Source organism: Notolabrus celidotus, chromosome 5, assembly GCF_009762535.1.
Source record: "Notolabrus celidotus isolate fNotCel1 chromosome 5, fNotCel1.pri, whole genome shotgun sequence".
Lineage (NCBI taxonomy): Eukaryota > Metazoa > Chordata > Actinopteri > Labriformes > Labridae > Notolabrus > Notolabrus celidotus.
The window spans coordinates 23,842,028-23,855,999 of NC_048276.1; the positions used below are offsets into that span (position 1 = coordinate 23,842,028).

The 13,972-nt window shown below is 42.4% G+C and overlaps 1 protein-coding gene across 1 annotated transcript; it reads right to left on the reverse strand.

The window, feature by feature from the left end:
* Positions 1-1,929: 1,929 nt before the first annotated feature.
* On the reverse strand, positions 1,930-5,818 carry dlb (deltaB). The gene is made up of 7 exons (XM_034682829.1): positions 5,507-5,818; positions 5,183-5,422; positions 4,884-4,941; positions 4,498-4,755; positions 3,568-3,929; positions 3,213-3,429; positions 1,930-2,819 (listed from the first exon to the last, which is right to left on the reverse strand). Exons 1-7 carry the CDS (start codon positions 5,555-5,557, stop codon positions 2,107-2,109), a joined length of 1,899 nt encoding a protein of 632 aa, XP_034538720.1. The 5' UTR covers positions 5,558-5,818; the 3' UTR covers positions 1,930-2,106.
* Between the last annotated feature and the right edge of the window lie 8,154 nt (positions 5,819-13,972).

The window sequence follows — 13,972 nt, forward strand, 5'->3', positions numbered from 1 at the left end:
TTTACTCCTGCAGAAAACTTCATTTCTGCTTCTCTTAAGAGAAGACTGCAGTGCTTCCTCTGATCCCTGGAGCTCTGAGAAACAGCTCTGCTAATCCATATTCTGGTCCAAGATGTTTTATCTCCTGCATTTGTGACCAAAAACGTGTGGAATAAAAGTTTCTGCCTTTGATAGTCTTTGAAACAGTTTAACCTGTTTTGCTTTTAATTATTTATTTCAATTCTTTCTGAAGAGTAATACAGAGAAAGTTTGCCGTTGTTGTTTTTCCTTCACTTTTGAAAACATGTGAGAGAGAAACATTAAAGCAGGTGATAGTTGTTCTGTCACATATTTGATGTGTTTAATGTAGTACTAAATTGTGCCACTAGAGGCTGCTTTTCACAAGCACTCCATCATCAGGATGAGACTGAAAGCACTGATTTATTTGCTGTCAAAGGACTTTTAATTTGCTTTTTACTCTAAACACAGAGCTTTTATCCACTAAATTTAGAATTTTTGTCTTGGATATCACTGTCTTATTAATGACTGCATCTATTTAGTCAATAAGGTTTGTCATTTTGAAATAATAAAAGAAATTCCAGCAGTGCTAGTCAAAAATCTCAGAGCAGTTATGAACGTGATCTAATTTAGCAAGATTTTGACATCACAGATGTTCTTATTCAACCCCTCTTCATTTGTAAAGCTGCAGAGGAATCAGGATCTGCAGCCTCTCACTTTCTAACCTCCATTGCAGGGATTTGAGATGATATGATAATGAGGCACTGTGCTGACTGTCTGCCTTAAAGTTGTCTGACCCTTGTTGTTGAAACAGTCTGAGGTTAAGAAGTTAGCACAAACAAACAAATTAGCCCCAACTTCAGCTGCACATTCTTTAGAAATAAAAAACAACCACTGTTTACTTTGGATCTCCAAACAACTACAGAGCAGTTAGGGTGTCTGGCTCTGACCTTTGACATCTTGACTCTGCATACAGAAGCAATGCCACAACAGTGTAGGAGGGAGTGGAATTGCCCAAGGAGTGGGAGTTGGACTGGTTATGTATGTGTGCATTTGAAAATCATTCAACGTGTCAAGATGTCACTACAGGAGCAGACTCAAATCACCTCATAGAAGCTGTTTTCCCAGTTAAATGGCCTATGGAAACAATGCAGAGGCCTTTCTCAGGGTTGGATGGCTGAAGGATGAGTAAAGTATTCATGTTTCGGCAAGAAAAACTGTGTTTGTCATGATATGGGACGTTTTCTTTCCACAAACTTAAGTTCTGCGTCTGTGGATGAAGGCACATGAATGAAACACTTCAATCTAGAATCGCATTAAAACAAATATTTATTCCACATCACAAACACAACATGATGAAATTAAATTAATGACAATGAAACGTAACATAAACTTTGGCATGAACACAAAATGGCACATGAAGAGCAGTGTGATCAGTAGTAAATAAACTTTGAATATAAATAACATACTGGCTGACTTCTTTTCTTCTTTATATCCCTGCGCTGAATCTCTTTGGGATATTTCACACAGCCTTCACCCTAACACATCATGCGTCGGTCTTCATTCAGCATCAAATAAATAAATCTCTACATCTGTGACAATCAAAGTGTAGCCATAAACTCAGGTTTTACAATAAATAAATAATATAAAGAATAAAAAATGATGGTGCGCACAATAAGGAAAGAATGGCCAAAGGAAGATTGAAAAGCGAAACAAAATATCCGGTGAAAAAAATGAGAAATAATAAACAAAGTGGATGTATCAAAAACAATCAAAAATATTTTTGGGCAGTTTTTCCAGAAGTTCGTCTGAGTTTCGTGCTGTCCTGTATTTGGTTTGTGTTGTAGGTCCTGAAAGTGTTTCATATTTTTTGTTTCTTTGGGTCTTTCATATGGAAGAGCTTTGCCCCGTATACTTTCACAATAATCTTTGTTTGTAATCTTCATCACAAGAGTTCATCTGTCATATTTTGTTTCTTTTTTTTTTTTTATCCTCAGCATGAGCAGACAGTTTCAGCTCATGGTTTTTGCTCCAGTCTTCACTGTGCATGAAGAAAGAGGAGCAACAAGTGCTAATTTTATTCTACCCCACATCAGTGTTCTGTCTGTTTCATCTCAGTCCTGGAGCAGAGCCCAGCCCAGCCTCGTCCCTCCACATAAAGTCCTGACGCTCCCCCCGCACCAGACTGCTCTCCACCGGGGTGTGTCTGAACCCGGAGCGACCGTCGGGGCACAGTGAGAGGCTAAGGCGAGCTGTGCTGTTACTGATCTTAAACAGGCCGTTTGGACTGAGGAAAGCTTCTCTTTCGCTTCCTCCCAGGTTATTCACCGTCTCAAGATCGTTGTAGACGGCAACGTCACTTAGCTGCTTCCTCCCTTGTAGCCTCCTCCTCTTCAGGAAGATAATCCCTGCCACCAGAACCAGCACCAGGATGGAGAGGATGCAGGAGACAGTGAGGGTGGCTGAGGAGGGCTGGGAAGATTGACGCAAAGCTGGTTTGAAGCTGGGCTGCAGGGTGAACTCACAGCTTGGACCCATGAAGCCTTTGGGACACTGACACACAGGCCCAGTGAAGTGGGTGAAACAGGTGCCGCCATTCTGGCACGGTCGGGCCCCGCAGGCATCAGAGCGCACACTGCAGTTTTTGCCAGTGTACCCGAGGGTGCAGGAGCAGGTGTAGTCGTTCACACCGTCCTGGCAGGTCCCAGCATTCTCACAGGGAATGGATGCACAGTCATCGATGTTGACCTGACAGTTGGCACCAGTGAAGCCGGCCTGGCAGCGGCACAAAACACTCTGACCCAGATCCAAACATTCACCTCCTGCAAAGGAGAGAAACTCAAGTCAGCATCCAAGAGATGAGAGAGGAGCAGTGGGCCCAAAGTGTGTCAGTGTAGACAGTTAACAGACAAAACATTCACAAGGCGGACATTTTTCTCTCACATCCAGGGTTAGAAAATTTAAGGCAGTGAAATCTGGTGTATATTGTGAGTAAAATAAAGCCTTAACTTTGTATTTGCAATGTCGAACAAAGCTAATCAACTCTCTGGTGAAAGCATTTGTGCTCCCCCACTGGAGAATGATTTCAGAAAAAAATGAATGCAATATGAATGTGGTTAAAACCTCTTTACAAGAACATGTTCATAGAAACTGCTGCTCTGCACTTCAGCCACAAGGTGTCCCCAGCGGGCGGAGGAGCCTCTCACTACACTCACCGTTCAAACAGGGCCTATTGCTGCAGCGGTCCAGCTTCTTCTCGCAGTTTGATCCCGTGTAGCTGGGCGGGCAGCGGCAGGTGTAGCCTCCCGTCATGGTCTCCACACAGGTGCCGCCGTTAAAGCAGGGGCCGTCTGCGCATGTCATGGCGATGATCTCACAGTTTTTACCGTAGAAACCTTGAGGGCAGGTGCAGGAGTAGTCGTTCTCCAGGTCCTGAGGCGAGAGGGAGGAAAAGTCTGCTGTTAAAGAGGCGACGTGAGGAGTTGAAGCCTGAACAACGTGCAGCTTATGATGGCGTAACTAAAACGTATTCAAACTTGTGCAACTTTAAACAAAACACTGTATACTCACATTACAGCTGCCTCCGTTCTTGCAGGGGTTGCTGTCACACTCGTTGGTCTCCAGCTCACAGTTGGTTCCCCCGAAGCCGGGCCTGCAGGAGCAAGTGTAGCTGCCCTGCCCAGTGTTGGTGCAGGTGGCTCCGTTTGCGCAGGGCTTGTGGTTGGTGCAGTAGTTTAGGTCCTGGTCGCAGAAGAGGCCTCCCCAGCCCTCCTGACAGTTACACTGCCACGGCTGGCTGCAGGTCCCGTGAAGGCAGCCTGGGTAGCGGACACACTCAACGCAGGAGGGGCCCTGCCAGCCCATGCGACACGTACATCCCCCGGGGGCCTCGCAGTAGCCGTGCTTCTCGCTGCAGTCCGCTGAGCAGATGGCTGCAGAGGAGAAGGAGGGTGTGTGATTACAATGGGCACGCCTTCACTGCATATCTCACACAGACACACACAACACAGCCCCCCCCCCCACGTCTGACCCCATCACCGCTCTAGACTTCACTGCTGTTGGTTAACTATTAATCCAAGCAGCTGGCAGGCACACTGCCGGGGAGAAACGCTTTCTTTTATCCTCGCATGTTATCTAATACACACACAAACACACACACACACGCGCGCTTACACCGATCACCTTGAAAAATGATGGTGTGAATGTGTGTGTAATGGTGGTCCCTGCGGTTCTCTTATTGTACCAGACAACAAAAGGCGGATGGAGAAGCGCAGATGGACTTGTAAAAAGTACATCACATCACTACAGAACTTTAAGTCAGTGAAAGAAGTTTGAAAGCAGCTCTGAAAAATCCCCCCCTTCATTTTTGTGCATGAGATCGAATGATTGTTTTAATCGTCTCTTTTCTCTCAGTCTAACTTTGGATTATGAGCATGATTATAAAAAGCAGTTTATAGAATAGACTACTTTCTTTTTTAACCACTGGTAATGTAAACGTACGTTCAGAGCAGTAGTTTCCCTTCCATCCCTCCAGACAGATGCGGTTTCCCTCCTCGTCGCAGGTGTAGTGTCCCAGCGTGTCGTCCCTCGGCCTGCAGTAATCCGCGCAGCCGTCTCCAAAGTAATACTCGTCGCAGAAGACGTGGTAAGAGTAACGCAGCTCGCTCTGTTCACCAAAGTGAACATCCTGGGACCAGTCCTCTCCGATGGCGAGTCTCCTCCGGGTCGCAAGGCGACTCACGAGGTTGTTTTGGTTGTCTGTGGAAGAGACGGGAACATATTAGATAGGATAAAGAAGCTGAGTGGGCTCGGTGAGCCTTTGCAATTGATGAATCTTGGTTATAAGTTTCATTGACATAATTGAGTCCAATGTTTAGACAATATACCTGTGTATTCAGTCGGAGATTCAGCGTTCCAGGCTTCAATGATCAATGAGAAAGTTCCCTAGGAGAAAAATAAAGAGTTAGATAATAAATTCCCGAGACGCGTAAGGACAGTAATACTTACTTAAACTTTATATGGGTATTTGTGCACTATATTCACTAAACAAAAGATAAACTCTTGTTTCCAGCAACTACAGTTGAAAGTGAAAAGATTCTGAAAGCTCTAACAGTAGAAATATCTCGTAATGGCCGTATTTCAACATTCAGCTAACTACCGCTGGTATGAATGAATTTCCATTTACCGGCCACTTGAAGTGAAAGGGCACTCTGATTGGTGCGCTGCTGGAAATTGATGTGTGATCGGCTCTAATAACGTTGGTGTGTCCGGTGCCAAAGGTGCAAGGTGGCTCGGCGGAGATAACATCCTCCGGGTGTTTTAGACAAATCCTGAAAAAGATGTGACAGTCCCTGTGTCTCCTGCAGATCCGCTGTGCCGTGTGAAAGGAATGAATCTTCAGCTCAAACACGCCGGAAGAGAAAACCTACGGGCACAAAGCTCAGTTAGACGCGCCGTGCGTAAAGACAATTCAAAGATGCTGTATCACTAAAAACAGTTGCAAACTTACCACATTCACTAAGGCCAATGCCAGGAGGTATCTTATGTGTAGATGTGCCATTTCCTATCAGAAATCTGCTTCACAGCTTCGAGTAGATGTCTGCATTCGTCGTGCGCAAAAAAATATTCCCAAAAGACGTTAAAGAAAACTCAAAATATGTCTCATCACTTTTGACCTCGTGTTCCTGTTGTTTTAAAATCCGTGTTTTCTTCTGATGGTCTTCGCCTCAGTCCTTAACCCTTCTTGTTTTGTTTCTGGTGCGTAAAGACGCGGAGAGAGTTTTATACCCTCTGTTGCCGCGCGTCATAGGCCATGGGGAGTAGGCGGAGCAGACCTCAGGGGAGCCTCCTGACACAGAGCGCCTGTCTGGGGATTTAGACTACCCACATTACACCTGGTCTGCCTCCCTTATAAGAATATGCATTAGAAGCTGTTGCAAAGTAGATATGTTTGTATATGAATCTTAACCATCCGGAAAAATGTAAACAGCTGTGGATGACTGAGCAGAATCACCACATAAAGCATGACAACACACACTCAACAAGAGGCCAATCTGAGACAAGGCTTTATAGCAAAATATCTACGTGAAGTGATGCCAAGGACATTTATATTAATTTCATGACAAGAAAATTTGGTTGCGGGTTTTAAAAAGACTAATGTTACATCAGAAACATTGGTGAGAATATAAAACGTTGAAGCCAGTAGATATAAGTAAATAAATCAAACAATGGGCCTGCCGGAAGATTATTGGAGTAGCTTTCTGCATTTCATCAAACTTCAATAAACTTGAAAACTTCTTGGGGCCTACAGATCATTGTTCAGAAAGTTGTTCATGGAGCTACCCCGCACACTGAACAAAGATCAGAAGGAAGCGGAGAAGAATAGCAGCAGAACTTTTCTTTCTTACACCCAACATTGTAATTGCTTTGACGCGTGTGGGGTGACAAAGAGAGGGCAGCTAAGATAAAACTGCATTGTGCTTCTGGCTGCTATTCAGACTTCTTCTGTGCGCCCTCGGGTCTTTGCAGGCGGGAGGGGCAGAAGAGGGGAGGAGGGTGTGTTGCTCGCGTGTATGTTTTTAAGGGGGGTGGGGGTCCTGCAGAGTTTGGACTATCATGTTGCTTTTGTCTGGACCTCATGCGAACAGCTGTATGGTAATCAACGGCACATGGTCGACCGTGCGCGGGGCCCCAAACCCGGCTATTGTGTCCCAAAGCGTCCATTCCCCGCGCGCGCGCGCACACACACACACACGCACACACACAAAAGCGCACGCTTCCATTAACCGCTAGCCCCTCATTGATTCAGAGAGGACTCTGCAACACCTGTCGCTGGTAGGGACGTAGTCCAGAGTAAACACACCTTAATTTGTATTTACACTCCAGAGACGGACCAAGAGTTTTCCCCAGATAAGAACCTGAATAATCTATTTTAATAGAACAATAAGACGTTTAAAATGTAAGCTGTTCTGAGTTTTACAGCCTGAAAGTTAAAATAGTGATGCAAACAAAAAGCCGGTTCAGTTCTTCCGGGATATTTCTAGAACTGTGAAAAATGTCAGTAGTTTTCATAAAAACTATAACTGACCGACATGTGCCTAGTTTATATGCATGTTTATGGGGGTTTATGTGGGCGGAGCAGTGGCCCTATTCATATTATAATGAGGAGTGAGGACGCGTGCCTGCAGTGGCCCCTCGTACATTCTGGCACGCCTTCCTGCAGATCAACAAGAAGCGAGGGAGGAAGCTTATTTCACAGTTGCATGTAAAATAGAAATATTGAGCGACTGATTGTGGTCAGTTCGTTAACCTATTAGTCAACCTTCACCCAAGGAAGAGTGCCGCCAAAACTATCACCAAGGACCTTCAAGGAATTCAAGGGGTTCACATTCAAAGAGTGATCAGTTTTACATTTTATTTAATCAGTTCCTCAGTAAAGAAGATGCATTTCAATTAAGTTAGACCAAAGTTTAACAACATTTGTAGAGTCTTAGGAAAGTGCACCGGAGTTTAGAAAATGGGTTGTCAATTTAATCATCTTATTTTTTTGTGTATTTGGAAAACAAAGAAATGGAAGAAGCTGAGGAAGAAGACAAGAACAAGAAGAAGGAGAAGAAAACAAAGAGCAAGAAGAAGCTCTCAATGACCTCGCACCTTCATATCGTAAAGAGTTCATAGTGCCCTATTATAGTTCTATAACTACGCTCCCAACATGCAGACCTGCTCGAAAGTAATATCGGAGGGGGAGCCTGTTTCTATCATTATTTGTCGATCTCTTTCTATCCCCAACACGGTTTCATCAGTTATCTTTCTAACATGAGTCTGGCTCTGTTTGAGTCTTCTGCCCGTTAAAATATGTTTGTCCTTGCAACTGTAACTTGCTAAATGCTGCAAAGTGCTCTGCTCATGGTGGATTAAGATGAGTTCTATTTGAATCATCTCTGTAAGATGTGTATGGATCTATCCTGTCTTGATGTTGGGTCTTTGTTAGTGCTAATGAGTATGCTCTAGACCTGCTCTGTTGGGATAACATTTGTTGTGAATTGGCGCTATGTAAATAAAGATTGATTCCAGTACAAGAAGAGAAATGTACTTGTTAAGGTGATATTTGATTTTTACTCATGCTACACACAATAAGGCCAATATATACAGTATATACACAAACTGGACCCTGTGGACATATATCAGTGGAGAGGTAGCAGAGTGAGGGAGCTGTACTCTGATGAGCAACCTGAATCAGGAGCAGTGCCTACCCCAGGGACACCTTTGCAATGCCCAGGAGGTGATCAGGTACCTCCCCAGCAATCAATCCCAATTTCTATATTATGGTCCATACCAAGAGTGGTAACCCTCTGGCTAATGAACCAAGTCCCTGAGCTACTGCTGTGCCAATGAGGGCTGCTTTGGAAAAATAAGGTCCTCTGACCCTGTCATGCATTTTCCCCCTATAGAACCATCATGGTTTAAACTTTCTAATAGGCCTGTTGGTGTGAATATTGAGGACATCCGTTCTCCTGCATCACAAGTGTGTTAATCGGACTCCTCTGGTGCTTATTATCAAGTCACTTTGCTGGTAGATGTTCCTGCCCTGGCAGATTCCAAAAGATTTAACATGCTTTTCATTCTACATATGAATGGAATTGTGGTGGCCATTTTCCACGTGGACGTTCAAATGCTGTTGTAACGTTATTGCTGATTCAGGTCATTAGCCATATACATTTTCAGTGTCCAACAAAGTACTATTACTGGAAATATTGGTTTGTAACTGAACACAAACAGAGGAAGGCTATTGTTATGTAAGGAATAGGATTTTACTTTCTTTCTAAGCTAACGTAAAGTTATCCACTGTTAATAATATCCCGGCTCTTATCAGTGGTAATCTGATGACTATTTATTTATGTCTTACAACAGCAGCTTCATGTAAGTTTAGCTAACAATCTTGCCTCAAAAATCCGTAACTTGAGCAACAAATCTGCCTTGAGATTACCTGACTTCCTGGAATGCATCAGAGATGATCAATCTTATCTCCATTAAACAAACACACAACTGGACAATCAAATCTGATTTTGTTATTATGCTAATGTACTGTTAGCTAGGAATAAGTTCAGTGTTTACATCATCTGTTGGATTATCAAATATGTTGTTTCATTTAAAAAAAACTAAATGAACCTCTAGATTTCACTATGAAATGTTGTCTCAGATTAATTTATAACCATTGTTATGTACCCCACGTTACAACAACGTACAACCTGAAATATAGTGCACTGTTCCAACATTTTAGCTTTAACACTGGGTGAGATCAGAGAGACGTTGCTGTCGTGTGAATATAATTAGTTCAGCTGGACACAGGTAGCCTATAGACCAAGCGACAACCTCCGGCCGTGGGAAATGAAGCCAATGCTGAAGTGTTAAAAACTGCAGTTCCTCAAGTGTCAGCTTGAGGAAACCACATACACACCCATTTCTAAAGAGACGATCTTTACAGGTAAATTAACAATGTTTACAGTCTGGTTCAAAAAATCACTTTGTGTGGAGTTTGTTAAAATGAGCTAAATAACGTGGCAGGGTTGACTCATTTTGTTGGTGATATAAAGCCAACCTCCTGTTCCAGTTCTCTGGCTAGTTACTCAACAAAGGGGTCGAGCTGTCCAGCATTCCCTGTAGGTAACACATTACTTTACAAGTACCTCATACTCCATTTGAAAAAAAATAACTATCCTCCATTGTTAACTGATATGGTTTTTAAACAGAACTTCTCCAAAGAAGGTAACAGTAAACAAGGTGAACAGAATTCTTATTAATGTTGACATTTCTGTCCTCATCCAGCTCTCCTTCTACTGAATGCTTTGCAGTCGACACACCTTTAAACACAAATGATGGAAATATCACAACATTGCTGTTATCACAATCACTTACTGTTTAAGTTACCCTGTAGAGATGAGCAGCTTATGTTTGGTTTGCACAAAATGTTTCTTAGCAGAAAACAGGAAACTATTGTTGTGTTTTGGCCGTTCATTTAAACAGAAACTGTGCATTGGGTGACTGTGTCTTTGTTTTTCTTTTGTCTTTTGAAAATAATAAGCTGGCTGATGTTTTAGTTTGACCGTGAGTTGAACTGCTCAGTTTAATGTTAAGTCATAATGAGGCTGATAGGAACCTGCTTTAAATCCTCAATGAGCAGTACCATTGAATGTTAAAAGACAGCAGGAGCAGACTTTTCATCAGAAAAAATCACTTGCACCTGACCAGGACAAAATCATTGAAGAGATCCCAGGTGAAGTCTTGTTTACAGGAGACAGCACAAAAAGTGACACAAATTTAAATTTTCTTGCAGGACCTCACATTATTTTTCAGTTTCACACGTTTCACACAGCCATATTTAAAAATAATTAACGATAACCCAGTTATCAGATCAGTGGTCATCTAACCTGTCGTCTCATAGTGTGTGTGTGTGTGTGTGTGTGTGTGTGTGTGTGTGTGTGTGTGTGTGTGTGTGTGTGTGCGTGTGTGTGTGTGTGTGTGTGTGTGTGTGTGTGTGTGTGTATGTGTGTCTGTCACATGTTTGTGTACATCATGTTTGTGTACATCTCTTGCACAATACAACCCAAACACAAGGCCCCTACATTATCTTTTCTTTTAGAAGGGCAGAAGAGCTTCAGTGTCCATCTACAATACTTGCTTTCTCTCTGTATATGGGTGTGTGCGTGTGCTTGTGTGTGTGTGTGTGTGTGTGTGTGTGTGTGCGTGTGTGAGCGTGTCATTGTGTCAGGAGAGCAGATGGACAGTGCACCCTCATCTGTATTACTTGCAGGAGTGTGACATGAGTGTGCCACGGGGCATGGGAACCAGAGAAGAGTCATGTCATCCCCCTCCAGACCTCCCATTACTCTAAGTGGTCAGCATCTGCCTCTTCTTCCTCCTCCTACTCCTGCTCCTCTTCAGCTCGCAGCAGCTTGGAGATCTTCTCCCTGAGGACCAGAGGAGGAGGAGGAGGAGGAGGAGAGGGGGAGCTGCTGCAGATCTGACCCCTGCAGGCCCTCGGGGGAGAAGTCGGCCTGCTGTGTCGTCCTCTGCTGCTCCAGCCTGCTGCTGTCTGAGTGAGGGACAAAAGGAGGTGTGGAGGGCTGTCTGGTGGGTGTGATGTTCTCTCTGTATGTGTGTACATGCAGCCTCATATGTATGCAAGTCATTTGGTTGATTGGTTGATCTCATTAAGATGCTGCATGCTGAAGGGTACCAAAAAGGCACGCAGCACATCCCCATTAAGCAAATTTATGGGCTGAGACAAAGAGGAGTGAGGCGTCTGTGGGAGCATTATCAGGCAAATCACAGAATAACAATAACACAGACTGAGATACTGTAGTTTAAATGTTTTCTTACTGTTTGTCCCAGGCAGTGAAGTCAGTGATTTGAAACATTTCAGGCTGGTTTTGTTTCCTCTGACCATCTGTGCCTACTCAGGCAGCCTACCTCATGCTATAGTCCTCCATTAAGACAGCTGCTTTACAGTAATGTACAGATTGTTATTTTGTCTGTCTAGGTTGTGAAATCAGAGTTTATAACCATTTTGGCCATCTGTTACGGATGTTCCTCCTATTGCTTATTGTCACAAAAATGCATATGTATAAACTCATTGCTATGCCAGTAATACCTCCAGTATTATAAAACCCCAAATCCGAATATGTTAGGATTTAGGAATTATATTTTTGGGGTGCCCAGACTCTAAAGAGATTGTGATATGGAGAGTTTCTTGCAAGTGTTGGAACCAATCACTAAACCACTCATTCACTGAAAAACAACATTTATTTTCCTACGTATGAGATTTCTATTCACAACAATATTGCAAAATATTGAAGAAAATAAGAGAGAGAGAGTGTGCTGCTTTTGCAAATATATTGAATTTGTGTAAGTAATATTATTATCATGGGTATGATTATTATTTTTACTGGTAAGATGAGGTTGGCGAGAGCACACATTAATGCATCAGTCATTGTGATACAGTCATTAACCATATTATAATTCTGTCACTTTTTCTGATTAAAAGCAATATATTTTCATGTGTAAGTTATGAAAAATTATGTGTTATGTAGTTATGAAAAAAATCTGTTATCTGTTTTCTTTCCCAAAATAACCAGACATTTGTGATTTTTAAACCTCTGGGTTTTTTCAGAGAGGAGAGATGTTCCTCTACACCCTGACATGATAATTGGAATTTAATGATGAGCTACCTGTTACAGTAATTCTTCCTTCAGGCCTTTAAGAAAGGTATGGATCCAAAAGGCCTCTCTCTGAAGGAGAGATTTAGATCTGTTCCCACCTGTTGGTATTACTGTTAGGTTATTTTCTATGTTGTTTATTATGTATATATTGCTCTTAATGGTCTATGCACACAAGCTGTGACGCCTACATTTTCACACTTGGGATTTTTTTTTAAATCATTAAAAAAGCTAAAAGCAAAATGTATCAGTTTTTTTTGTTGATAAAACTGTACTAAAAATCATAAATAATGTTTCTTAAAAGATCCCATTTGTACCCCACACTTCCAGTGTGTGATTTGTATGTAAGTTTAAAAATGTGTTACAAATTTTGCTTTTCCTTCACAGTTCTTGGTTTCCTTAAAAACGTTTAAGACATTTTAATCCGTATTAAATTTTGGCAAACAGAGACTTCATAAAATTTGAAGTTCTATGATTATACGACCCTAACATGTCCATAGATTATTTCATTTTATACTCCGTCTCTCACCCAAACGTTGGTGTCGTGAAGAGCATGTCTGAAGGAGGAATCCTCTCAAGAGGAGTAAAATATGGAAGGAGTGGCTTCCAGGTGTGCCTCCTTTTACCTTACCTGCAGATGAACCCTGACCTTCAGACAACAGTTGTTTCTGAGTTTAATGTAAAAAAAAAACAGCAGGAATGATGTCATTCCAGCAACCATTGTTTCCAATAAATGGCCATCAATATGACCTTTGCTCTGAAGGGGCTTTCTGTGTTTGGCCGCACAGCCTTGGTGTTCATGTTGGTATGTAGGAACATGTATAGAAAAACAAATCTTAATCTTACCTTGAGTGAGTTTGTGAGTGTTGACTGATCTCTCCCATTTTACATGCTTTAATCTGTTAAATGTTATCGTCATTGACATTCCTGATTTTGATAGATCCTCAGAGCTGCTGGGTGTATGGGAATGTGCTGTTACTGATTTAAAGATATCTGGTCTGGGTTTTTTGACCGATCATCTGTTCAAAAAGCTCCACACTAACCCTAGTTTTAAAACATCTGTTCACAGTACATAGCATCACCGTGAACACCTGAGTGTTTTATTGAACTTAAAACAAAATCAGCTGAGGTGAGACATTTTGGTGACATGAAGGATATTTGTGAGGTTTGGTTGACGTCTTCTCCATGGAATCCCAGAGACAGAAGGCATCCTGATAAGGAGAAGGATTATAATTAAGGGCCAATCTTTTATGATAAATAAGCAGAAAAAGACGTTAAACATCTGTTACAGTTATCATGATGTGTGACTGTACCTCTGTCTGCTCTCCAGATCCTCCTGCAAGTCTGGTGTGAGCATTTCTTCTTCATCATCAAGGAAACCGCGGATGTCCTGCACTCGCTGTCCTCACATCATAACCTGCTGTTTACAATCTCAGTGACCGGCAGCAGCTCAGTGGATGGAGAGAGAAGAAAACAATGGTCAGTAGGACAAAAAAAAAAACAGATAAACAATGACAACATCAAAACATTTCTGTATGTCTTAGTACTTGTTCTGAGAGAGCAGCTAGTACTTGTCCACTGTGAACAGCATTGCGTACACTTTGCATACATTTCATGTACCAGCTGGAAAGATTGCTTCCTACCAGAGCTGATGTGATGATCACTGATGACATGGAGGAGGTAGAACTCATGAGGTGGATAAGTAGTCACGACAGAAAAGCTACAGAAAGCTTATGAGGAAGATGAAGAAAGTCCCAGAT

Excerpts from the sequence above, each read along its gene's own strand:
- dlb (XM_034682829.1), bottom strand. The coding sequence starts at position 5,557 with ATGGCACATCTACACATAAGATACCTCCTGGCATTGGCCTTAGTGAAT. Across the intron at positions 4,942-5,182 it reads CCTTTCACTTCAAGTGGCCG|GGAACTTTCTCATTGATCAT; the intron begins GTAAATGGAAAT and ends TTTTTCTCCTAG. Across the intron at positions 3,430-3,567 it reads AGAACGGAGGCAGCTGTAAT|GACCTGGAGAACGACTACTC; the intron begins GTGAGTATACAG and ends CTCTCGCCTCAG.